This window comes from Ambystoma mexicanum, chromosome 12, assembly GCF_040938575.1.
Source record: "Ambystoma mexicanum isolate Mex_15411 chromosome 12, UKY_AmexF1_1, whole genome shotgun sequence".
NCBI classification, from domain to species: domain Eukaryota; kingdom Metazoa; phylum Chordata; class Amphibia; order Caudata; family Ambystomatidae; genus Ambystoma; species Ambystoma mexicanum.
Genome location: NC_090936.1, coordinates 642,065,810 through 642,093,435, shown reverse-complemented (window position 1 = coordinate 642,093,435; position 27,626 = coordinate 642,065,810). Strand labels below are relative to the sequence as shown.

The 27,626-nt window shown below is 47.5% G+C and overlaps 1 protein-coding gene across 4 annotated transcripts in view; it reads right to left on the bottom strand.

Moving 5' to 3' along the window:
• The window catches only part of KMT2E (lysine methyltransferase 2E (inactive)), a 3,564,841-nt gene that overhangs the window by 3,457,224 nt on the left and 79,991 nt on the right, over nt 1-27,626 (bottom strand). For all 4 annotated transcript variants that reach the window (XM_069629119.1, XM_069629120.1, XM_069629118.1 and 1 more), the window contains exon 3: nt 21,593-21,771. In XM_069629119.1, the coding sequence (XP_069485220.1) occupies nt 21,593-21,657 (65 nt within the window). In that variant the 5' untranslated portion in view covers nt 21,658-21,771. The remainder of the gene's footprint in view (nt 1-21,592; nt 21,772-27,626) is intronic.

Sequence of the window (27,626 nt, the reverse complement as noted above, 5' to 3'; positions counted from 1 at the left end):
GTGGAGTCGAAGATGACCCCAAGGTTCTTAGCCTCAGAGATAGGAGAGCAGGAAGAGGGCCCAGAATGGGTGGCCAGAGAGAGAGGAAAGGAGGGAGCTGGTGTTCCGATGAGGAGGATCTCAGTCTTACTGGCATTAAGGCAGTTATCATTGGCGGCACACCATTCCTGAATCGCAGCCAGGAATGAGAGAATGAGACAAGGTGGTTGAGGGGAGCCTGAAAGAGAGCTGGGTGTCATCCGCATAACATTGAAAGTTGGCACAGAGAGCAGCGATGCAGTGGGCAAGAATATTGGCAAGGTATTGGTTGTACAGCCAGGGAGAAAGGTTAGACCCCTGGGGAGCACCACAGGTATGAATATCATGCCTCTTGTCAGTCTCCTGATTCTGACTTGCCATGGCACTGAGACCACTTTTGAGGCCGAGGTTAGGCTCTGGGATGCAGCGAATTATGTAAATCATGACATAGGGTACACAAGTGATTGAGGGAATCAAACATTTACAAGCAGCAAACAGAGTCCTGCTTCGTCTCTATAGATGCTCAGAATGACCGTTACATCTAGTACAGCAAGTATTTCTCAGTGCTGACCTTTATTGTGGTATCATTTCAAGCACCTATAATAAGACCAGCCCTTGCACTACTGACTGCTCTCTTAATTGCTGCCTGCCAAACTATGGCATATCAGTTTATATCGTGAGGTTCAGTAAACTAGACATCCTGTAATCCAAAATAAAAAAAATCATATTTTACATACAGTTCAAAAGACTTATTTGTATGCCCCCTTGTGATCCAGAACAGACACGAATAACATTCGGCTGCAGGTCAACAAAGGTTAATTAGCTGCCAGTCACATCCAATCATTCTAAACATTGCCAAGAGTAGAATTAACTTTAAAGTGACAAATTAGTGAGGTTTATGATCCCCTTAGAGTTAGTACAACTTGTGGTGCCCTTACAACAAAACACTACATTTAGGATCAGGATTTCCAAAGAGTGAGCACTTACATGATCTATTGCAACCTTTATGGGAGTCAAACAAGGCAGCATCTTGGTGTCAATCTTGTTTAATTTATACCTCAGCGATATTGACGAACTGTGCTAATATAACATCGTGAGGGTAGGCAAGTTAAGGATTTATTGGCGTGCCTTTGTGGACGATTTAATTCTCTTTGACAGGACGGCTCGTGGTCTCCAAGTTAAACTGAATCTTTTTCTTCAATATGCATTAGCAAATAACGTGCAAGTTAATGCTCTTGAATCCAAAATAGTGATATTTTCAAGATCCTATAAGTTCAAAATCGAGGGCCTCATCACGAGTTGGGCGGTATCCCCAAACTCCCTGGTGCTATTAGTGCCGGATCATGGGTTTGGTGGAACGGTAAGTCCCCATTCCCCATTGGGCCCATTCAGGAATTGCCCATTGGGCCCAATAGGGGATTTTCGGTGCTACTACCACCAGCGGTATTAGCGCGGTGGTAATAGCACCGAAAATCAGCAAAATCGCAGCGGATTTGCCCCCAGCTCAGAGCTGGGGGTAAATCCTGCCAAACCCCTGATTTGGTGGACCCTGAAATGCGGCATTAATAGCGTTACCGCCGCATTCAAGGGTTACCACCAAACTAGTGATGAGGCAGCATGTCTTGGACCATTGGAACAGACTGAATAGACCGAGTTGTGCAATTAAGATATTTGGGATACAATCTTACCAAGGCATCGTCTATAAGTATGTGGAAGATTTCTTTGTTAGAAAAGCTTCGACCTTTGACATCAGTTTATATGCTAGGTTGTGAACATATTTGCTACTTCCAATTTAAATTATCACTTGATGAAGATCAAGCTCATATTATTGTATGGATTGGATATGTGTTTACTTGACTTGGGGGACTATTTGAACTACTGACAGGGAAGGGTCTGGAAAGAGTTTTTTTTTTCACTTTGTTTTACAACAATTCCACCAGCCAACATATGGCGTTAACCAAAGAATGAACGCATCAAAAGCAAAAGCAATTCATACTCGTCCCCCCCCCCCCACCCCCTCACACCCAACTCCCCCCCCCCAACCAACCACAAGCTACCCGGGTTTCAGAGAACAAAAAGTACACAAGGTTTAAAGTTAGGGCACAGTACATAGTGAGAATTTTCAGCAAGACATTGATGTCAGTAGGGTCCCAGATGATCGTACGAGATCTAGTAACATGCCAGGCTACCAGCAACCCTCCCCAAACTTCGAGCTTCCCCCCCTTGCCCGGGCTATTCAAAGCTTCATGGCGTCACAGTCCGCACTTAACAAAACAATAGTCCATTCCTGCAGGAAAGAAGACATATTATTAATTATGGGTGAAAGTTTCTCGTAAGTAAAAATAGCCAATAACTTATTGAGCCACTCTGCCTTAGTGGGAGCATGGGAAGTTTTACATTTTTGGGCCAAGGCCATTCTCTCAGCTCTTAACATAGCCCCCGTCAACAGAAAGATACAGACTCATTATTGGGCATGGGTATGCCCAGGAGTATCTCCAAAGGGAGGGGCATGTTGCCAGAATGCCCTTAATCCAACTAAGCAGTTCCGCCCAGAAGACCTGGATGACCGGACACTCCCACTACATGTGGAACCAGGTACCACGGAGAGAGCATGCCCTGGGACACATTGGAGACACGTTAGCAAACATTTTAGATAAGGTGATGGGAGGACGGTGCCAAGAGTGGAGAATCTTGAAGTTATGCTCCATGGCTGCTGTGTACAACCCCCCATCCCCCAAAAATTGATTTGTAGACTTCCTTCCATGCGTGATCATCTAGGATAATGCCCAACCTCTTCTCCCAAGTACGCTTAAACGATTGTCTACCTTCCAGGTTAGCTGCAACCAGCACGTTGTAGATCTTGGAAAGAGATCCCTTCTTGGACTTAGCTTCCATGAAGACTTTTTCAAAGGGAGTCAGAGGATGGGTCAGGTCAGCCAGCCAGCCTGCCTGCCTGGGTGAGGATACCTTTAAGCCACAGGTATTCAAAGATGGAAAGCGGTTTTTCCTGCAACACCTCCGACAACTAGCTAAACTTGATGTTAGGGAGAATTCTCCTTCTAGGGCTAATTTCCCTCACCTAATGAGTCCCCCAGCAGCTTTGCTGGATTTCTGGAGTTTATTTTTCCACCTGGTAAGAGTGTGCATGCTTTTTTCACTCTTACATGTGTTTTGGGCCTATGTGTTGTTACTCATTGTGTGATCTTGGGCACTGGAGCACACCACTCCAAGTGCCCCTGTTCTGTATGGGTTACACAGCACATTTAGTGTAGTAACCCAGGGTTGTCTTTTAGACTTCCCTCTGACTCCATTTCGCTGGGGCTGACTCCTGTCCCCCAGAGAAAGGTAAAGTTGCCATTTACTTTAGATACTCACTTTTACCACAGACCCAGTACACCCCATCTTACATGGAGTACTGGAAAGAGCTAATCTGTACCCCTTTTCTGTCTGTGCCTCCCTGAGAATCGTTTTGCTCTTTTAACATTTAGACTTGGCTGGTGGCAGTGGCATCTACCCAAACTTTTCTACCGCGATTATATTAGATAAACGTGGTACTGTTCTTGGCTATTATATTAGCCTCGAACATAAACCCACTTGACCAAATCGTCTTTTTTTTGGCTCCGGTTGGGTTTATTCGCCATTTCTTTTTGTTAAAGTCCTTCTTGTGTTTTACTTTGCGCTGCAAACTAGGTTCGCCTTCTTTGTTCACTGTCTTTTGGCGGGCTTCTGCAGAGAAGCCCTCTTCTTGGTGCCTGGGTGTCTAGGTAGACAATGTGGGGAAGGGGTGTAGTCACCCCCTGCACACGGTATCCTAGGAAACCCAAGTCACACTTTGCCATGACTGGCTGAGGTGGTTGTCCCGGCCGGACAACACCCCGCTGCGTGATTGACAGCCAGGCTGTGTGAATGGGGGTTTTGCGCATAAAAGGCAGGTCTCTTGGGCTAGAAGTCAGAGTCGCCTCTGGAACTATAAGGAACCGAAGAGAAGCAGAGAGAACAACGGCTGCTACGACTACCCAGTCCCGGTGGAGCCCTGCTGCAGTCCTGAGCTATCTACCGTTCGACGACTAAGAGAAGATCCAGTCCGGTGTCTTCTTCCCTTGAGCCTGGCGGGAATAACCAGCTCATCTTCTTCAGCCAGAGATCTCCGCCGTGGTCGAAATCGCTGCACACTGCTGTAGTGGTCCAGATAGCCACCTGCAGAGCCTCCGTTTTTAAGGAGAACACCTTTTTTATTGTCGCTGCTGCCGGCTTCATCCCTGCGTGGTGCAGGCCCCCTTCAGACGTCCTCCTTCACAATGAAGCTCCAAGAATCGTGGGTCTGCGGGAAACCAACAGGAACAACTGCCAGGGCACTAGCTGCATCGTGGAAATAAGGTACTGTGTTCTACTCGAGGAAACTGGGTGAATCCCTTTTCTTCATCTTCAAGGCTCGTCTTTGTGTTCCCTCCTTCTTATAACTTTTGCTTCCGAACATTGACAATATTCAAGTACTCTTTGGCTCTACGGCATTGTGAACTGTCTAATGGTGTGATTTTCGGCACAGGCCTCCGGTGTCAACTAAACCTGGCTCCGACCCTCTGACTTTTGAACTCCTGTTTCTGAGTGTTTCTCGATACTGTTTGCCTAACCTATATATTGCCTGTGATTTTTGCCTCCAACTCCCTCTGGCTATCTCAGGTGCTAAGTGTGTTTTTGCCCCGGGAGCATTTCATGTCACGGATACGCGTTTATTTAGTAGACCGAACTGTCAAAAAGTGATCGCAACCATATCCTCGGTATCGTGTTTTGTTCATAACACCGGTTCATTCAAACACAGGGTACTTACCTTGAGACTTACTGTACAAAGTGAATTGGTTAGTTGTTTTATATTTAACGTTTGGTTTTGTTTAAAGTTTAATAGAGGTGTTGAGTTTATAACTGATGGTCTAAAAATAAATGTACTTCTATTTTTTACCTGAAACCTTGAGTCAGTGTTTGCTTGAGTCACAGTAATTGTGGTCCCTTTGTGTAATCTCTGCGACTGCTCATATACTCTTGAGATAAGCCTGGCTGCTCTGCTACTGCTACCACTATAACTTAGTAGTACGGGCTTGTACCAAAGGTAAAACTTGTATTGCCACCTGTAGTCAAAATCAGGTGTAGTGGTCCCTAAGGGCACTGCATAGGATTCTGCCTAACACTCGATAAAACCACTTTGGTAAAAGAGTTGCGCAGCCCGCTCCACCCCCTGATCCGACCACGATTGCGTCTCTCGAAACCCTCTGGATCCTAAATTAAGCGGGGGGCGCCAGAGAGAAGATAGGGGGGAAGGCCAAGAAGAAAGGAGCTTATTATCTCTATTAGGCTGGGGGGGGCCCAGAGTAAATCCCTGACTTTGTATAGATGGACCTGAACATCCTCCACATAGGTCCAGTACGTCCTAAGATCATCCCTCAGATGTTCCAGCATCACACGCAGCTGGGCTGCCTTGTAATACAGTTTAAAATCAGGGAGGCCAAACCTCCCGTAAGACTTTGGAAGAGTCAGGGTGGAGTATTTGACTTTAGCCCTCTTGCCACTCCAACAAAGCGAAGAAGACGAGATTGCAGTAGTTCAAAAAAGCAGTCCGGAACGATGGAAGGAAGGGACGAAAAGAGATAAAGAAGCCGGGGGAGTATATTCATTTTAACTGTGACCATATGCCCAAACCAAGAGAGAGTGAGAGGAGCCCATTTTGTCAGATCACTAAAAATCCTAGCGTGGAGGGGGAGAAAGTTTAACTCGTCACTTTACCTAAGTCTCTGGGGATATTGGTGCCTAGATACCCTCATCCCCAGCACCTCTGTTCTACCACTGATCTCAATGTCTAGCCTACTCATGGGCATAATGCATGACTTAGATAATCTTAAACCCAGAAAATGCCCCAAAATGGCAAATTAAGCCTAACAAATGCGGGAGGGATTCGTGGAGCCTGGTCAGGTATGCCAAAATATCGTCCGCGAAGAGGGATAGCTTGAATTCACAGTCCCCGCACTGCACCCCGGAGACACCACTGTCAGCTCTGACCGCAATGGCAAAGGGCTCCATTGCCACAGCATGCAAAAGGGGAGAGAGGGGGCACCCCTGACGAGTACATCTAGAGAGCGCAAAACCCACTGAGGTACAACCGTTTACCAATACCCGTGCTGAGGGACCACTGTACAAGGCCGAGTCCCACCCACAGAATTTGTCGCCCATGACCATTTTACGAAGCACCCTCCCCATATAAGGCCATTCGACACGGTCAAAGGCCTTTTCAGAATCCAGCAAGAGGAGGTAAGCCTCCGATTCCCGCTTAGACACCTCGTACATGAGGCCCAGAGTTTTCCTTACATTATCAGAGCCTTGGCTGTACCGCTCTTCAAAGAAGAGATGGCATCAATTATTTCCTGGGGCGAGATAGGGAGTTCTAAGGAGTCCGAGTTCTCTCGAGCGAGGCAAGGATTTGGAAGAGATTCCAAGAACCGGTCCACTTCAGTCCCATCCCCGGAATACTCAAAAGCATAGAGACATTCGTAATACTGCCTAAACTGTTCAGCTATCTGGCCGTCCTGTAGAATTTTCTCCCCCGCCCGGTCAGAGACAAAGTTAACTCTTCTGCTGTTGCGAAGCTCCCTCAGCCTCCAAGCCAGAATCGTGTCCGCCTTTACACCCTTCTCCATGTACCGCTGTTTTAAGAACGCAAGCTTTTTCTCTGTCTGACCCACAAGGAGGGCAGACAGTTTCGCCCTGAGGCTCTGAAGCTCCTCACGCTTGCCTGGGCCCATCTGTGTTTTCAGCTTACCCCCAGGCTGAATGGCGGCAATTTGCTCCCTCAGCTTGAGCTCCTCCCTAGGCCTCTCCTTCTTCCTCCTAGCTCCCATTTCCAGCAGAGCGCCTCTGATCGTAGCCTTAAATGCATCCCAAACCCCTCTAGTCTCCACTTCCCCAGTGTCGTTGAGAAGAAAGAATTCCTTAATAGTGGCTAAGAGGGACTGCCTCAACTCCCTATTCATTAGCAAGGCGTCATTACATACCCACGCGACTTGCTCTGGGGAGGGGAGGGGACTCCCAAATTCACTCAGACTAGACCGTGATCAGACCATGGGACGGTCTCCACCCCAAAATCAGGGACGCAGTCCCGGATCGAGGAATCTACCAGAACATAATCGAGCCTAGAGAATGCTCGATGCACCCTGGAGTAGTAAGTAAAGAGAGATTTGCGGTTGCGCCCAACAGGGTGCGCATCCACCAGGCCCCGTTCCCCATTAACCCGACGGAAAGAGTCTGCCAACTTCATTTGGGATCTTAGATCGGGGCACGGTTTAGGGGATTTCCTATCTTTATCCGGACACAGAACCATATTAAAGTCCACCCCGACTATTAGCGCACCTTCTGCAAATCCTCTAATTTTCTCCCCCATCTCTTCCCAAAAAACATCTTGCCCTTCATTCGGGGCATACACGCCCACAAGGGTATAGAGTCGGCCTTTCACCCCTCCCTTGACCATAATAGAACGCCCCTCCAGATCAGCTATGTGAGCTTTGGGGGAGAAGTGAGCATTCAGGGAAATCAAGAGAGCAACCCCTCGCTCTTTCGCCACATACGAGGACCAAAACACCTGCTAGAGAGCCTTGAATCTGAACGTAGGTTCCTTCCCCCTAACCCAACGGGACTCTTGTAGAAGGAGAAAATGAAGTTTCAGCCTAACAAATTCCCTCAACACCAACGATCTCTTAGTCAGAGAATTTAAACCCTGCACATTCATGACCCCACCGACAAAAGCTGGAGAGAATCACCCATAGGAAGAGCCGAACAACTCTTCCGCCTCCACATGGGAGACTTTTGTGAGTGCCCAGCCCCTTGTCCTCAGTGCACATGCGTAATCCAGGTAAAGTCCTGTGAAAACCCTATATCCAGGTAGCCCCAAATGCGAAGAAAAGCCCACCCTAACCCCCGAGAAGAACGCCCACTTCACCCATCTCCCACCCTACTCTTCCCCAACAACACAACCCCCCTCTGCCCCCCACCCACTCTGCCCCCGAGCGCCTGGAACGGCTGCGACATCCAGTCGCCCCACCACCAGGCCACCAAGGATCGCCACCTCCTGGGCGATCTTCACCAAGAAAAACACAATATTCTGAGCCCCCCCCACTATAAAAACAAAACCTAGTACTTCTTACTCCTTAACCCCCCCTCGCCAACAATGAAAGAAACCCTATAGACAAAACCTGAAGAGGTTGTGACAACCTTTTACACAGTCAGACAGCAAACCATTTGGTCCCAAAGCACCCAAGCACATTTCTAGAACAAGACCCTCCGCATCCAAGTTACGCCGCCGGCTGCTCCGGGGAAGGTGGTGCCACCTTCCTGTACTTCCTGTGCCCTCGGACGCGACGTCGACCTGCAAATTCCAAGGATTCCTTATGACTTCACTTTTCCAGACTCCCCCCATCTTTAACTGGACTCGAAGGAGGGTCTCCCATTAGTTCTCTCGTCACTCTCTGGATATCGGCCTCAGCGGCCAGGGAAGATTTGTAGCCATCCACTGAAAGGTGAGGGAAAACGGATGACCCCACCTGTATCGCACTCCCTTGGACTGCAGCCACCTTCACAAGGGACCGCAAAGTCTCTGGCGCGCCAGGGTGTGCGCTGAAAGGTTTTGCTAAATCGATATTTTGGCACCGTCCCAGTTAACTGGACCTTTCCTATGCACCAACTCCAAGATCTTGGTTTTCTCCGCATAATAGTGGAATTGCACAAGGACGGACCTTGGCCCACAAGCGTGTCCTCCCGCTCTATGGGCTCCGTCAATGGTAGGCTTGTTGGTATTTTCACCATCAAATAGCTTACTTATGATTGCCCTGACCCTTCTCGCAATGTCTGGCTGCGTCTCTCCTTCCTGCTCTGGAATAGCAAAAAACCTCAGGTTGGAGCGCCGCTCCCTGTTTTCTAGGTCGCCCAATTTAAGGGTGACCTTCTCCTCCCTCCTCTCCAGCTCTTCCAGCCTCATGTCAAACTGCGTTTGGAAGAGGTCATCTGAGGATTGGTTGGCCTCTAGGGCTTGGACACTATCCTCCACGGCATCCACCTTCTTATCAAGGGAGTCCAGCCTTCTGCCTATATCCGCCCTGAAACCTCGAATCTCCTCCAACAGGGCTGCCATGTTGCGGCTCATAGACTGGGTCTCCATTACCTCCGGCTGACTTGTGGACTGCATGACGTTCCCTCCCTCTGTCCGTTCGGGAGAGCGCCAAAACCTCTGTAGGGCCTGCGCCCAGTCCATCCAAGGCTCAGAAGGCGCACCGGCAAAGCGCAGACCCGGGAGACCTGTCAGAACAGCCGGCCAGACCGCCCGTGTCTGCCCACCTTCTCCTACAGTGCAGGGATCCGCACCTCAATACCTACTCCTTATGCTCTGCCCTGGGGGGCTGTAGCGCGCTGGCCACCCCCACTAGGGGGAGCAGCTACAAGGAAACGCCAACTTCAAACCTTGTAGACCTCAGGAGATAAGGGCTTCCCCCGCTCTAGTGCTTTCTACCTAGGGGGGGGCATTTAACCAACAGGCCACCCCTTTTCAGATGTCTCAACCTGGCGGGAGAGCCGGATTCCAGGAAGCTGCTATGATGTTCCGCCCACCATTGGCCCTGGGGTAGTTCATAAACAGGGGATGACAAGCAAGACCCAAGGTCCATCCATAGGCGAAGTTGCAGCAATAAAAGAGTCTGTGGTGGGACAACAGATAGAGATGAGGTGAGAGATCCGCAGGAGGCACTGCAAGTGTGACCCAACCGAGGCAGGAGAGGCCGTGGTCCTGAAAATGACCTCCAACGCGCGGTGTCCTCAGTGCCCCCCCTTTACGCTCCCTGCCCCGAATGGGGGGTCTCCTCCAATCTCTCAACTAAGGGAGAAGAGGGGGGCCAGCCGCCGCTCCACAGGAGGCACTGCAAGTGTGTCACAACAGTTGCGGGTGAGGCTGTGGCCCAAAAATTGTCCTCCACTGAGCGATGTCCTCAGTGCCCACCCAGCGGGGGGCTCCCTCTACGCACACTGCTCCGGATGATGGGTCTTCTCGGACCCCCTCAGCCAAGGGAGGAGGGGTGGGGGGCCAGCCGCCGCTCCACGGCCCGCACATTGACCAAAAGTGCTGCTGTCCTGAGCACGGACCACGGGTGACACAGCGGCCGCCCAGCTGCGCCTCCTCCGCCCGGCGTACCCTCGGGACAGCAGAATGGAGAAACCTTCCCTCAAACCACAGTCTACTGCCGCCCAGTCTGCCTTGGGGTGCTGGCTGAGTTTGGGCTCCCACACTCGGCAGCCACCCGATTCCGTGACCGTCTGCGCTGGGACGCTCAAAAGACAGCGGCGGGGGCAGCAAACCTCTGTTCAGGGTCCGCAGTCACAAGGATGGGCGCTCTGCTCTCAAGACTCCTCAGACTGTGTGCCCGAACCGCAGGCCACTGCCCATTCCCCCACCGCCAGTCGACTAACCTCTGCGCGGCTTCTTCGGCGGGAAGGGCCGTTTCTCTGCTCCCGCCTCCAGCTGGGATCCGGGCCGTTTCCAGCTTCCCGACACCTTCAGGTGCCAAATTTGCGCTCCGCTGCGTCACCAGTGCTTCAGGCTGCCATGGAGGGGGTCGGGGTCTTTTTCCCACAAGGCTGAGGGGGCACAATCTCCATAATTAATCGCCCCGGGGAGGAGACCGGCTGAGATACTTCAGAACATCTCAGCGCCTCCTGGTGGCTCCTCAGAAAGAGGTTTTTTTGACTCGCTAAATCTATGCCAAATGCTATCATAAGGCATGAAATGAGACTCATCTCTCTACATAGTAGATATAATTTGAGGCAACTTTCTAGCTTGCAAAATGTGTACACCCTCCAAGTAATTCTTTATATGTTGATCTGGGTTAAATGATGGTGGATGCCTGTCCCAGTTCAGTTAATGTATACAAACATAAGATGCTTTTACTTCTCAATTAAATTGATTGCAGTGAAGAGCAACTCATTAATCGTCCTTTTAACGTTAGAAAAAAAAAATCTTTAGACTGGATTGGCTCTGCACAATTGATCTTATAGGGACGTATAGCTAATTCAAAGACTACGTTAAATTTCCGGGCATAAAGCGTCCACTTAATACTTACCTGAAATGCTTCCCATGTAACAAGGCATGAGCACTTTACATTCGATTTCCCCTGAATCAATTTGTCACTAGGGAATAAACAAAAAATTGGGCTTCCTTCAAGGATATACACATTTCTACAGACTGTCAATTTTGCAAAAAACAGAATGTCTTGAAACATTACGACACTGGATAATCGACTGTCTGTAATTTAGTCACAGTAGGCTAAGATTTTTTAATTCTGAAATACATTTTTCAGCTCGAATATGCGCAAGATCTCTTCTGGTCTAGATTGATGTGGGGTGAGAACATTGTGATAACATTGCTTTGATTCTATCTATATAGTTTTCTAAATTCTATTGAGTCACAAATTATAGGGTTGTAATATACTGGTGAATGGAATTGTTTAATGTTCTTCTTTTCCATGCGAGTAGCCAATAGTTGATCAAACTGTATTTTAATGACGTTTTAATATGGGATTTTTGAATTTTCGCTAACTGTTAATCTCAAGTATGAATTTGATATTTTTTTTTCTTTTCCTTCGATTTTTGTTTTCTGGCAATTTTGTAGATGTTTGAACTAAGCCAGATGCAAATAAAAATAAATAAAGAAAAGTGACAATTTCCACTACTTTTCTGACATCACTTCCACAAGAGTAGTGGATGTTTAACAATTGATTTACACCAGAAATATGGCAATGTTTTCTTTGAGTGCCTTTAATTCAGCAATCTCAAAATAGGGTGGACAAATTAATTACTATACCCAGTTTTCCTACCGACGTAACCACATGCACAACATGAACATCTTAACCCATGCTAAAAAGTATCCAATCTCACTCAACAGTAGCTTCACAACAGCGTGAAACTTACAATGCAAGTTCACACTAGTAAGCATCTCAAAGTCAAAAAATTCCACCTGGCAAATATCTTCTGATTTTACAACACTTAATGTGGGTATTTCATGGAGCAAACACAGTAACATGGGCTCTGTTTAGGGGTTTACACTGAAAAGAAGGCAATACTTCCATACACTGAGCAGAGGCATTAACCTTCTTCCCTTTTATCTGAAATCTTGTCAAACTGAGGTTTTAGTCGGGCTTGGGTTAGCACTTTTGTACTGGTTATGGCTAAGGTTGTTAAAGGGGACGTTGTCTCTACAAAGTCATTGAGGGTCAACTGGTATAGGGCTTGTATTGTACATTGACAATAAGGGATGATTCTCGTCACAAAAGTTCTCAGTCCAACTCCACAATATGTTGATTGATACTGGTTGAGGGCTTTTTGTCTTGGAGGCGTTTCCTAATATTTCCTTTCAGTGGATTTCCTATTTCGCATAGGGGATGAAAAGAAGGTGTTCAACCCACATAACCCTCAAGTCGCCTGTGCAAGACCTCTTCTTATGATGGCGTGTGCCTGTGTCTGACCTTGGAATAGATTTCCTTAATGCGTTTCTCATATGATATGTTCCATCCGTGGTTGTAACCATGGATGTGTTGGCTGCTCTGCCCACAGAAATCTCCTTTGACATAAGTACTTACAAGTTGGCACTGGACTCCTCTTTTTTACCTTGACATGAGACACTTCCACTGCAATCTGCTTTTCCTAAGCATTTTAGTCATTCGAACTGCTTTGGGAAGTATACTGTCCCCCTTATTATGCAGCACAATTGGGTCGCCGATCTCGAAGCAGTGACCTTTGTGGGCGTTTGCCTCTGCAAACAGAGTGCCACGCTCAGTAATTGAAATCATATTCAAAACACAGGTAGGCAGTAATGCTTTGTACTTACAAGCCGCACCAAACTTATTGGGCCTCATTACCAGTTTGGATGTTGCTATGGCGCTATTAGCGGGCCCGTTATTAGCTCCCTAGTCCCTTAGCGGCTCCCGCTAAGGGCGGCTGGCAAAACCAGCCAGCCTTAGTGGGACCCGCTAAGGGACCTCGGAATGCGGCGGTAAGGGGTTAATGGCACCGGCATCCTTACCAGTACCGGTGCCGTTAACCCCTTTCCGCCGACCTCGTAATGAGGCCCATTTTATGCACAACCGCAGGCATTGTTTATGCTCAATAGTGATATATGAATCTTAATTTCAAATGCAAGCCGATCGTATAACTTTATCAGAGCTTTTAGTACTACATGAAGTGCTCTTATGGAAGCATGGCGGGGCTGGAAGCAGTCATAAGATTACTGTATCTGTTCTTTTATCAGGAAAATTGAAAGATACACAAACAAAGAAGCTCTCCTCAGCTAAGCCTTTTATGGGCTCAATGCAGCCTTTTGGTAAGAGGTCTCTTGTAGACGTTATCATGCCTTACGTCATTAGTATATGGAAGACTCTCGAGATCAGCAATTTCTCGCTCGTGGATGTTACGAAGACAGTGCATGGAATTAGTTGTGTGCTTCAATTAGTCCCTTTGCTCCCCTAGTTTACTTACTTTGGATATACTAAAAGACGTGTTGGAAAGCATGATTGAAAGCATCTATGTCTGGTCAGTGTAATGGGGAAATTACTTATTGCGGTGTGCAGCTGTTTTGTGTTCTCAATGTTTTTTGCTTTAAAGTAATCCATAATTTTCCCATTGCATTAGTTTGAAACCATTGTACATCTAGTTCCTTTACTTTATTCATACCAACTTCGCTTTGTCCTTTTGCTTTAACATATGTTTATTGAATTTTAACATTTTACAACCAACAACCTCCCCCACCCTTTTCATCCGCCCCCAACTTCACAGGATCCAAAGCTAAACACTCCAACCATTTGGACGTGTCATCCTGTGTATGAGATGCCAACGGTACGCAGTCTTTGTGGACACATATTCTGTAATCCTCCTGTAGGAGTATGCGCTCCCTGCAAGGAATACTGCTTCCGTCTTTGGGCAATGACCAATATGGCAGCTAAGGGCAATATCGCAAAGGCCCTCCTCTGGTGTCGTGCCACGACTTTCTGTACAGGTCTCTAAGGCCCAGAGTACACTGCTCCATGTCCCTATTTCCTGGGTGTGGAAACAGCCCCTGAAGCCTGTTCACAGCTTTCCAGAAACAAGTGATTTTAGGGCAGGCCCACCAGATATACACTCAGTCCCCTACCCCTCCACACTCCAATTTGGTTGGAGTGTAATGCCACATCACCATCATTTTCAGCCACATCTTCTGGATTTGAATTGCCCTGGTAAGTTTTGGGATATCTGCCCACAGTTGCTCCCATTGTCCCAAAGTAATTGTACAGTCCAAGGCCACTTCCCATTGCCGCATGTATGGCCAAGACAGGTTCTCTGGGTCAGAGGAGAGCAGCTTGTACAGGGCTGATATCAGAAGTTTGTCACCCGGGTTAGTTGCGATAGCTTCAATGGGAGTCAGCTGTCTCGTTGCTGCTTGCCTCTGCCCCGGTTGCTCCAGCCAGTGTCTCAGTTGATGGCATCAGTACCTCTGCAACTCCTGCACCCCGACAGCTAGCTTGCATTGCTCAAATTGTTTTACTTCCTGTCCGCTGGTCATATGCCGCAGTCGTAGGCACCCTTTTCCCTCCCATGGTCTAAATGCCCCAGGCTCCACGCCGGGGAAAACTGCAGGATCATGAGGATGGGGTAAAGGGAGATGGGCACGTGGTTATCCCCTTCTTCCTAGCCTCTTCGTCCCAAAGCGACACAAGCAAGGCTGTGATAGTGTTGTTGTGTACGTTTTGCGGTGGATCTGCATGTAGGAGCCATAGGACCTTGTCCAACAGTTTCCACGCTACCGCCCTTTCCATTCTGCACCATATTTTTGTTTTGCTGTTCCCTAACCAGTCCTTAATTACCCTGAGTTGGGCCACAACAAAGTAGGTGTGAAAGTTCGGGAGGGCCATTCCCTCCTATCCCCTGGCTGCCCTCATTACCATCATGGAGACCTGTGGTTTCTGTTTGCGCCATATGAATGGCAGTATTAATTTCTGGAGCGTTTTGAAAAACAACTGGGATCCTGATGGGGAGCACCTGGAAAAAATAAAGCAGAATCGCCATCTTTATGGTTGCAACCCTGCCCAACCAGGACAGCGTCAGGGGACTCATTTGGCCAATAGCTGTTCCAACCTCTCCAAAAGAGGGACAAAGTTAGCTGTACGGATGTGGTGATCCGGATTTTAGCCTGTCCTTAACGATCGTAAACGGGACCCTACTTTACCTGGGGGGTGCTCACCGACAGGTTCAGCCACTCAGATTTCTTAGTGTTGATTTTCAGACCTGCCACCGTACCGAGTATGTCTAATCCCTTGGAAGGAGGCGTCTGGAGCTGTTACCTTGAGAATCAGGTCATCCGCAAACGCCATTAACTTATGCTCCTCCCCCCCAAACGGGATTCCTTTAATTTTGTCCGCCAATCGAATTGTGGTCAATAGGGTTCTAGTTATATGGCATAGAGCAGCGGGGAAAAGGGCAGTCCCGTTTTGTCCCACATCTAATTCGGGGAGGTAATTATAGGGACCCATTGATATGCAGCGGGATTGTTGGATTTACATAATTTGCCCTGATCCTATGCAAAAACCCTGGACCGAAGCTCAGGTGTTCCATTGCACGAAAAAAGGAAGGACCATTCCACTCTATCAAAAGCTTTCTCCGGGTTGAGTGCTAACAGAACTGCCGGGCAATGTTTCTTGGAGACCTTTTCTAACAGGTGGCAGAGACGTCTAATATTGTCAAGGGTCTGTCTATTTTTAATAAATTGCGACTGATTTGGCTCAAATCAGATCTGGGAGTATGGAATCTAACCTATTTGCTAAGATTTTTGTGTATTTTTGTTGTCTTGGTTAGTCAGTGCAATAGGTCTGTATGACCCACACTGCGTTTGATCTTTATTTGGCTTTGGAAAAAGCAACATTTTTGCCTTGTTGGGGAAATTCTTTCCTTATCCCCTTATCCCCTAGTTGGTTATACATTGCTGTCAGTATGGGGACTAGGATCGCCCTAAAAGTCTTGTAGAAGGCCGCTGAGAACCCATGCAGGCCCAGTGCCTTGTTGAGCGGTAAGGACTTAATCACCTGGGACAACTCTTCCTCTGTAATATCCACCTCCAGGCAGTCTCTAGTTTCCGGAGTGATTTTGTGGAGGGGTAACGTGGAGATATGCCTCCTGAGCTTCCCCATCCGAGGCGTCGGAGGAGTATAGACTGGAATAGAATCCCTCAAACTGCTTTATAATGTCAGAGGTAGAGGTGATTACCTCCTCCTGTGAATCTTGGATCTGGATGATAGTGCTATCTGCTCTCCCCCCTCCCTAAACTAGCTAGCCAGGAGGCTATCGGCTTTTTTGCTTTTATAGAATATAATTGTCTTGCACAAAGTGCCCTTTCGGCCTTCCTGGTATGTAGCGGGTCTAACTGGCCTCTCACGTTTCTATAGTCCCTTCTGAGCTTAACACTCATGTCCTGCACCATATGTGCCAGGATCTCTTCATTTTGTTTCTAGCTCCTCCTCTGCGGCCCTCATTTGTTTGTTCCTTGTGGCTGTTATCGCTATGAGATGCCCGCTAGTCACTGCCTTAAAGGCATCCCACACCGTCACCCCGTCCATGTCCGGGGTGCCGTTTATAGCGAAATATTCCCTCCTTTTACCCAGTTTGCTGGTTAGGACCCTATATTTTGGTATTTCTTGTGGGAATGACTACCTTCATAGCCCCTCCGGTCGTCCCTGACCCCGTACCGAGACCGTCAGTGGGACATGATCTGAGAGAAGGGTGGGTCCCGTTTCTATGCTTATGATCCTGCCCATAAGTGCTGCCGATGCCCAGATATAGTCAATTCTCAAAAAGGATCGATGGACGTGTCAATAGTATGTGTATCCCGGTAGTTCCTTTTGAGTCGTCCTCCAGACATCCTTTAGGGTCAGAAGGATAAATGTACACTTCAATGCTTTAGATGGTGACACTTGGCTATGATAGGTCTACACACTACAATCTTTTTGCAGGTCCCATGCCGTGTTCAGGTATTCCATGAAGATAATCTCCCCAATTGCAAATCCCTCTAGCATGGCCGGTGTATCTGTTAGGAAACCATCATGACCGGAGTTTGGAGCATATACTTTGGTCATAGTTTGCACTCCAACCTTACATTTAACAAATACTTATCTGCCTCCCTTATCGGTTTTCACTTCTAAAATCCCCGCCTCTAGTGACCTCCTAAATGCTATGAGGGTACCTCCCGTTTTTCCCTCCGAGTTGGCTGGGTACATATTGGAGTAGCCCCTGTTTTTTAGCCTAATTTTATCCCTCTTACAAATATGAGTTTCGTGAAGGGCTATATGTCTGGGCATTCCCAAGCCAAATATCATTCTATTTTCTTCCTTTTAGTGGGGGAATTTAAGGCCTGCACATTTAATGTCAGGAGCTTAAGATCTGATCCCGTTGTACCCTAACTCCCGTCCCCTCCTGAAGCCCCCAACTAGGTGTATGAGCATGACCTTCTAGGGTCTGGTGGGACCTCCCCCCAATAGTTGAAACGACCTCTGTCCACTCACCAAAGGATCCTAGTCCCCCCTTGCCCAAATCTCCCCCTTGTGTGTGCCCACCCACTCCCTCTCCCACCATGACCCCCGTAAACCAACTCCCGCCCCCAAACCGTGCCCTCGGTGCGAGCCAAAGTTCCTAGGGAATTCAAGTGGAGCATTCTCCCAGAACTGACTCGCCAGCTATCCCCAAAGATAGATTGTAAGGAGAAACTAACCTCTACTGAGATCCGCGCTCCCCCCCAACCCCTCAATGGCAAGCTTATGACCAACACACTTGGGTTTTTACTCAGCATACACGTCAATGACCCGTGTGGGCAGAGTTTGCTTCACAGCTTCTAGCGATCTCGTTTATCCTTTCTGGCTGCCTTCTCCCATTCCCAGGGTCTCCTCTTTGGCAAAGCCTGTTTCACGCCCATTGCCGTGCCTTGCTGATCTTCCTCTTCAATCTGCAGGATCGACATCCCCTCTTCACATGTTGTGATTCTGTTTGCCTTCCCATGTGAATAGGAGACCAAACAAAAAAAGTCCATTTATATTGTATCTTCTTCTGTATAAGAGGCTAGTGATCAGCCCCATCGTTCGAGGTTTGATCAGTGTAGCTTGTGCAATGTCCTGGAATAGGAGGATTTCCGTACCATTCACCTTTAATGCTCCCGCCGTTCTTACGGCGTATAAGATCCTGTCCTTCTGGCTGTATAATGACATTGTTGCCAGCAATACATTGTCGCCTACCCTATGTTTTCTGTCCATCGGAACTGCCACCTCTGGGTCCTCCCCCAGGATGGCCCGGAAGACGTTCTGAACCGTTTCTTTCAGGTCTTTGTCCTCAATGGTTTCTCGTAGATTTTTTCTTATAATGTTAGAACGGCGGCAGCGGTTCTCGAGGTCCTCACATTGAATTCCCAAATTTTGAGCCACCATTGAAAGATTCCCCAGTATTTTGTTGCTTTTTTTCACATCCTCTGCCAATTCCTGGAGGTTATTTTCACTAGCATTTGTGTACACCCCTAGACTTGCTATACCCTCCCCCCCCTAAATGCTGTATTGGAGAGATAAGAAAAGTGCATATTTAACAAGGTTTGGGGTACATTTCTTTTACTATATTAGACCGGTTTATTGATTGTTTTGTGACTCCTGGGGTAAGGGGGGTTTTCTGGTGTATATAGTTCTGTTGGCTTTGTTATGATTATCACACGATGTTATATTATGTACATACTGTTTCTCTGTTATGAACCTTTTGAAAATAAATTTAAAAAAAAAAAAAGAATACATTCCTGCTTCCTTTCGATTCCTTTATGTCAGTCGCCCCTTCAAGTTTATTTCTGGGCATTGAAATCTTGAAGGAGGGTCTCCAAGTTGTGTCTCTGTTGGCCCACCTCCTAACCTTGCAGTGGGTAGTGCTTCTGGGAGACACCCAGATTCTTTGTCTCGGGCACACCGAATCGCTGATGCCCCCTCCACTCTGATACCAGCATCTACCAATGCGGGGGGTGGGGGGGGCAGCTACCTCTGGGGCCACCAGACCCCCTGGGCGCCTTTTACTCTGCAAGTTCTGGCTCCCCGTATCCTGCTCTCACCCCAGGGGATTTACTAGGCTTACTGTGGTTTCTGATGCCCCTGTATGTCATGTGCAATCTCCTCTCTGTGCCCGGCTACCTCTGATGCGGGGGGGACTTCACTGACACGGATGGCCTTCACTCTGGGGGTTATGTCTCCTTGTGGCTTACTCCTCCCCTTGACCTGTTGATGGTCAAGGGGAGGAGTAAGGGGCTCCGCTAGATGTCCGCTGGGGCTCCCAGAGGATGAGTATACGGTCACCCTCTTCCCTCGGGGTTGGCGAGAGGGGAGTCACCCTACATTTGAGACCTGGAGCTCCTCGATTGTTTTGCAACCTGGTCCCAAGGGCTCTTCCCTTACCACATTGGGCTGCTCATGCTGGTCCCCACGGCCACCCTTTTCAATCCTGGTATGACAGGCCAGGAGCAAAGGGCTGCACCAAGCATTGCTTCTTGGGAGCTCAGGGCTGCGCTGTCTGTCCCTGGGCTCTTCCGTGGTGCTGCAGTCGCTCCGTTGCAGAGGCTGTATTGATCGCAGGCCCGGGTCTGGCATCCGCGGGCCACCTCGTCTGCCGTGCCTTCTCTGCCACCAGTCCCTCCACAGTCACTCTACCTGCGGCGGCCCAGCGGCAGAGCTCTCGTGCCTCTGGTCCATGGGTCTACCGGCCATGTCACTTATGGCCTTGCTTATGGTGGGCTTTTCTTTCACTATGTCAGCCTTTTACTTTGCAGCGCCGCTGCCCAGTCCCTTAATTACGATTCTGACCCAGGTCGGTCATGCTTTTTTGTTTTCAGCTTAGGTTGTCAGCCATGGCAGAGCGGAGCCCCCACCTTCACAGACTCCCTTTGCCGCCAGCCATCTTGGATCCTACGATTTGTCCTTTAAATCAAAAGAGTATGTGTGAATCCATGCCTACTGAATGCCCATCAGGTATAACTGCAGCATGTTCATGCCCTTCAGTGGGTGACTAGGGGATCCTCTTGAGGATTTACTGTGCAGATCATAGCCAGACATTATTACGGTAGACTGAAAAAGCGGGTTAGATATATATTATATGTAGGTCAAAGTGTACATTTTATACACCAAAGCTCTTACCCATGTTTTACTGGCACCAAATTCTAACCAGCCCTGGGCAGTGCCGAGGATTATACAAATATGATGGATGATCACAGGTCTTAATTGCCCTCCACTTGATTCCACAAGGAACATACTCTGTGATGATAAAAATGCTCCGAAGAGTAGTGAATACAAGTTTTAAACTCTGTACACAGTCACTGGCCAGGCCCAGCCGGCCCCAAACTACCCTGCTGCTACTGCTGGCAGCAATGCTTTTACGTTGAAGGTCCATGTCCCAATCCTAAAACGAATCTCTTTTCTTTCAGGAAGCAAAGAGACTACAAACTTTCAAACTTGTTTTCAAGTAGAGAGTTGACCCCTTAGCTGTTACACCGAACACTGCTGTTCTAAAAGCTATACCTTCCACTATGCAGCCCAGATCTTTACTAATCTGTAGAATCTGAACAACAGAGTTAGTAAAATGGCACAAGGGATTATAGAGCAGGTCATCAGAATGTAAACGAATGGCTTTTTAATGCGGTTTCTGTTATTACATGGCATGTGGAAACTTTTTAGATACATGTTAATTAGGTTTTTGAAAGCAAAGTTCGTTTTGATCTGATCAGAAATCAGTTTATTTTGGGATGAGGCCCATAAAACAATACTTACACCAGATAATCTTTAAAAACAAATAAAGTACATGCAAACAATCGCAAGAAAGTTTAGCCACACATAGATGTCATTATATCAGTGCAATCAATTCATTAAAATAAAACATTTTACCCAAGTCTTTGCCTACCCTGCTGTGCACCCCCAAATAAAATGTGAAACTGCAAAATCTATACAACTAAGGGTACTCAACTTGCAGACTAACATATTTCTGCAACGTCCTTATTCCAAAATTCCTTATGCAAGGTTTGAACTAAGCTCTACTCACATCTTCAAAAGAGAACACAAAAAAGAAAATGGAGATTACCCTCATGCTTCGGCCCATAAAGTGTATACCTGTCAGCATTCCCAACTTCCCTAGTCAATCCAGCTAGTGAACAAAACCTTACCCACATCTGGACACAGAAAGTTAAGAGTGAAAGGAGGCTCCAAAGAATGTAGGGATGTTCATGCTTGAGGCGATTTATCTCGAAAGCGATTTCCACAATGCTTACTCATCACTTCTTTAGAATATTCGCTACTGCCTAAAGTAGGAATGCTTTTCAGACCTCAATAATGGAAGATTTCTTTGTGGCAAGAGGGTTACCCAATGAGTACGGTTGTGCCCTCGGAATAAAAATATATATGTAGACTATAGTTAAGTATTACCAAAAACTAGGGATGTTGTTCACATATACAGATATGGTGTTGAAATTACTTACTCTGATCCTGCAGCCATTTCCAAAGTTTCTGATGTATCAACCCACGAGGGGATTACTGTGTTCATGACGTTTGCTGTTGATAAGTGCGATTACTACGGAGTCCGCTGCATTGGGATCCAAAACACTGAGGCATTCCAGCCACAGTGCTCATTGCAAACATCTAAGTGCATTCACACACCCTGAAATTAGAGGGAACAAAAGAACAATTAGAACCTCTTGAGCAGGTGTAATCAATTCTGTGGATTCGAATGCAGAAAATTAAGTTATTTGCACAGAACAAAAAAAAAAAAAATAGGACAACTCAAGTCTATCTCATGCTAGGGGCAGCTTTTACGTTAAGAGCAGAGCTTGTATAGTCTCCATCACGCAGTTAAGTAACAACTGGCCATCCGATTATTTGTTTCTGCTCATGTGAGAAGATTGTGGATCACAGGGATAGGCCAAACCATTTTGAGAAGAAAAATCTAAAAGTTACCTTACTTAATCATCATTCAACATCTTGGGGCATGCTAAGGGAAGGGGGCGACTGACCCCCAAGGTGGCAAGGCTGTTTGCTTTTTTACCCAGGGCCTCAATAGATAAAAACATATATCCCACAGAATCCAGTTTCCCTCAAAGGAACAGAGGGCTGCAAGACCTATTCAGCTTCTGTGTAGATGGGACGTGAGAGGGAGAAGAGGGAGAAGAGACTAGGCAGCAGGTGCAGGTGCATTTTTCAGTGACAGATTCTGAGACCCTGGTAATGTTGAAACAGCTGTGTCCAATTACACAAATCGACTGGTATGATCCTCAGCAGCTTGTTATCGTGAAAGAGTCCATATCTCATTAGTATGTCCTTCGTTTTACCTTTTAAGAATATTTCCTATATGCAGTGTTGAATTTATCACTGGTGAGTTCATTATGACACTTTTGTGAGCAACATTTGTTCTCAACATAAAACACAAAATTGCTAGGCAACAAATAAATATATATTAGGTACAATTTGACGTCAACATTTCTATGGAACCTTATAGCAAGAACCCCCCCCAAATAATAGGAACAAGAAAGAATTCACGGCTTCATCTGCAATGTTCATTTCACTGAGGAGAGGTCAGCTCTCACCTTCCGAGACAAGGACAAATCAACACATAGTAAGTGATTACATTGTGGGTGGTTGTGGTTACCGCAATTTGCCTCAGTCCAAGGATATGGTCTTCAACAGTTGGGGCCTGAAAAACATATATTCCTTTTCCGGAACAAAGTCCACAAAGGGGGCCCGGGTGCGAGAAAATTTCGCCATTTTTTCCTGTTGCCAAGGCAGAAACTCTTTCCATCGCCACGATCACTTGTGCATAGGTGCTTTATAAATGCCATATCATATATCACACCTTGACCCACCAATATGCTATACATGGCCCCTCAGGGGCTCTCCAGAATCTGGCACGATTTATTCTCGGAGGCATGAGGAGGTGAGTTATTAACTCTGATATAGATACGGTCATAGGATATACATCAACGGGGACATCACCAGAAGCAACGTCAGCCGGCACATGGGGAGAAGCCTACCCATTATTTCTTAAATTTTCGAGCAAACCTCCTCCCAACATGTCTACATAAGAGGGCAAAACCACCACATATGAGCTAGGTCTCCCAGCTGGCCACACCCATGCCAACACTGATCAGAGTATTCAGGATGGATCTTGTGTAGCCACAGTGGGGTCATGTACCAACGAAAGCAAAGTCAGTGTGCCTTCCCTTACCAGAGTGCAGCAAGAGCTTTTGTGTGCTATAGTCCAAATACGCTGCCAGGATTTGTATAAAGTGTCCCTTGATCATGTATGGGAGTTTCTCGTCAGAGGGTCCATGCTCCAACACGTGAAAACAAGAGGACATTTTCCTTGTTTCCAGCCCATCCCTTACCAGGAGTCACAGACCCATCAGGGGATCAAGATCCAGCCGGCCTTACCCAAGCCTCCAGTGGCGGATTTCGGAGTAGGGGAACTGCTCGGGTTCCCTATTAAACTTTTCTTTACACTCGACAAATGAGAGAGGGACCCCATCTTTAAACAATTCACCTAATCTCAGTGTACCTAGTGTTTTCCATTTCATAAAGGACCTGTTGTTCAAACCTGGCGTAAAGTCTGGGTTCTGAAGGACGAGGTAAAGGGGCCCCAAACCAGATCTAATCCTGCGTTGGCCACAAGCCTTATCCCAATGTGATAGGGTGACATCCATAGTTATCAGGAGAGCCAGGTTGGAGCGCCTGACCTTCTGCAGGAGGAACGGCAGATGAGAGAGCTGGAAAACGAACTACAGTGTTCCATCGACTTCCATTTCGGGGTTCTCTCTTCAGAAGCCCAATCCAACCCAGGTGCCAGCTGGGCAGCTCGGAAATACCTTTGTATGGATGGAACATTAAATCCTCCCAGTCTTCTGGACCTAAGGAGAACCCTACATGTAGCCTGAGGGGGATAATGCCTCCATATAAACTTCCCAATTTCCTTTTGAAGGTTTAAGAGATCCCGCTCCGGAAGCGCCTGGAAGACAAAAAGCAATTTGGGGAGCAGTGTCATTTTAGTAGCATTGATCTGGCCTAGCCAGGAGATCTCCTGTAAATCCCATTGCTTTAACAAATCTTTAGCCTCCTTCCATATGAGGCTATATTAGCTGCCATCAGAGATTCGTACCTAAGCGTAACACGAACACAGAGGTAAGAAATCTCCCGATCAGCCCAAGGGAACGGGAATCCAGCTTTCCATCAAGGCCTTCTGAATAGCAGAGATTGTCATAAGCAGCTGACTCTGGCGATTGTTCAGCACGGCTGGACGTTCTCACATGTGAGCAGTGGTGTGTGCAAGAAGTAAGGTCTGTTCCTCTGATTCGGCAGCAGAGCTGGTACGCCGAGCCAGAGCTATGGACGCAGCAGATCGGAGCGGCATATACGGCTGAGGCTCCTTCCAACTACTAACGGGCTTGTCCCCTGCCCCTCCATTTGGCGGCGGCAGCCAGTTGGAGCTGGAGCTGCTAAGTGCGCTGGTGAAGTCCATAGGCTGCCTTCTGCATTGTGCACTCTGGACTTTAAGCGGAGCTGCAAAAGTGAAACTGCAGGCTATGTGCAGGCTATGTGTTGTATAAGCAAATTGTGGCGAAGTGGCCTTAAGTAGTAGAAGCGGTCTGTCTGTATCTTCACTGGCATTATTGGCATCATTGGAGTTTGGGTTTGACGCCACAGTGTCACGTGTGTGCGGATACTCTGAAAACAATATTTGGCAGTGATGTGCTTTTAACATCGTGTTGGGGATACAGTGTTGAGTGGAAGTGCTCCACCCCCCGCTGCTTGCACAAAACCCTGTGGGACCTCGAAGCGGCCTCAAAAGTGGTAGGAGTAGTCTGTGGTCCGCAGACAGAAAGGCAGCTGGCAAGATCTTATACAGTAAAACACAAAGGAGGTTGTTGGAATTCCTCTTCCACTGTTTAAAAAAAAAAACAGGTTGGGTGAGAGCAGGGACTGCGGGGCTGTGCCCTTTGACCCAGATCAAAATCCCATTTGGGAATAGAGGACTCTGTGGTAGTGGCCTTTATAAATCATTGATAGCCCAGCCAGAGATTTGCGAACAAGGCTTCACATAATGGCAAACATGGGGAGTGACCAATGTATTCCAGCCACCATACTGCCTATTTATATTTATATTGATCCATTTCTATCATCAGAGCTTGAGCTGGGTAAAACTACTTGTGTGGGGGTGGTGGGGATGCCCCCCTAGAAGTACAGGTCGAAATAGGAGCCTTCACCTCCTAATGTGTGAATACGCTAGCTCCAGAGCAGCACAGAGTACTTGGGGAATGCGAGACTGGGGAAACCGCAATGGGGGAGGCGAGCAGCAGAGTCAAGATCTTGCCCAACCCTCACCACCTGTAGTATCAGACTGCAAACTACTGGCAGTGGTGGTGCCATCACAGCTGCCTTCAGAGCTTGAAGGGATGAGGTCGAACGAAGGAGAGATCGAGGGGGTGGAGCCCATGACCCGCTGGGATTTGCCTTCGGTGGCACTAAGAAGATTAAGTCTCCGGCAAAAAGACAATATCGGCAGGCCTCACTTAAAGTGTGGCATCCCAAGGGCCTTACGGTGGGCCCCCTATTAAAACAATTTTTTTTTTCTAGAAAACTTGAAAAGTTAGAGGAAACGTTAGGGGAGGAATGCTTAAACAAATCAAGAAACGCGGCGGCAACATCTCCGGCTGCCATTACTATCTATCATAGGAGGCAACATACCTTGGTGGGCCCCATGCAGATGGAGATGGAGGGCATAGAGTCTATAAATTCCAATTGCTGCCCCCCCCATACTCCCCTCCAGCACTTGGTATTAATGGTGGTGTCTCAGGCCAGAGCTTGTATGCTGTGGGGGGCGGCAATGGTAGGCTGGGCCCGCTCAGGGCAGGATGGGTCAGCAAGAGGAAATACAACGGGGGAATATTCCCTTGCCGCATGCATTTGAGGAATGGGCAAGGGACATTGATCTCTCGAGAAAGAGTGCGTTCAGTTCTGCCAGAAACATCTACCTCCGTGCTAGGGGCTGGCAAGAGGGCAAAAATAGGCCCAGACACACCTGAGAACATAACTTCGAGAGTCAAACAGGTGGAGACGGAAGGCCAGGTGCAAAAGAACCTGGCCGACACCCAGTCGACTACTGATCGTACGCCATCCGATGAGGATTTATTGATGGACATGGTGGACTGCCCAAGTCGAAGATCAGCTCCGTAATCTACCGCCCACCAACACTGGTATTGACGCAAGTACTGTCACTGCATTGTCAATTACGATGATCCCCTTTATGAGTTATACAAATCACTCAGTGATACATTGAAGGACCAGACAACAGTTTTAGCAATGCTGCACCCCAAGGTGATCTTTGTGGAGGGCTTCATATCGGCCTTACAATGCAACCTGGACAGAAACACTGTCCAAATTACTGAGATTCTTCACTCTATTATAGACCCTATCATCAAGGATAGAGCTACTTGTAGGAAGGAACGAGCTAATGAGATGTCTGAGGCAATCATAACTAGAGAGGAAATAATCAACATCAACCCCCAGGAGGGCCCTGCTGACTTGATAAAGGAAACGGGTGCCCCTGTGCAAAGGACAGAGGGGACGGAACAGAGGGCTAAAAACCATATATCTACTGGCCCAATTATCAATACTCCCATAAGTAACAGAAGAATTTCCCCCCGTCGAGGGTGCGAGACACACTGGGGTATAAATTAGGGAGGATGAAATCAACTTGACTGAAGGTACGGGGATGGCTCAGGCCGACTGCCCCCAAAAGGTGTCATGTACGCGTAAGGATCCAGGAGGGAAAAAGTTTCACATCTTCTCAAAACTAACAGAGGGGAAGTTGGCTACATCAACCTTGGGTCTTTCGTTGCAAACGAAAAGAAAGGCCTTAAAATGAAAGTTGTCTAATAATTAAAAGCAGGAATTAAAGCCCTTGTTAAAATCTTCTATACTAGAAATAAATTCCAACTTAGGAACCTGGCCTCCCCGGTCCCCAATATGGAGCCTTTACGGGGAGCTCTTTCCCTAAAAGAATGTATTCCTGTGGTTGTACTATCAGCACGACGCTCTCAAATTCCTCCTCAGGATACTGGTCGGATGCATGAACAATTTGACGATGACGATAATAGGGACTTCGTTAATCTCTCAACATATTCAGATTCTGACGTGGAATATCTTGATGAGGTACACAGGGCAGTGATAGATTTGCCACCACATACTGGTCAGTCTAACAAAACCTTTGATGACAACTTCTCTGCCCAACATTCGGGAGGTGAATGAACATTTGGGTAGTGATGAAGACGGGGAAAGCCTGTCACATTTGGATGAGGTTCCCAATAAAATAAAAGGACAGTTTGCTTACCGAAAGGGATTCCAGTAATAAACAGAGGGGGCACTGAAGGTCCGGATTCTAGTAGCTCCCATCACCACGTTAATATAAGACTACCAAGCTCTTGTGACCCGATATCAACTTTAAAACCTTAAAGGGAAGAATGATGA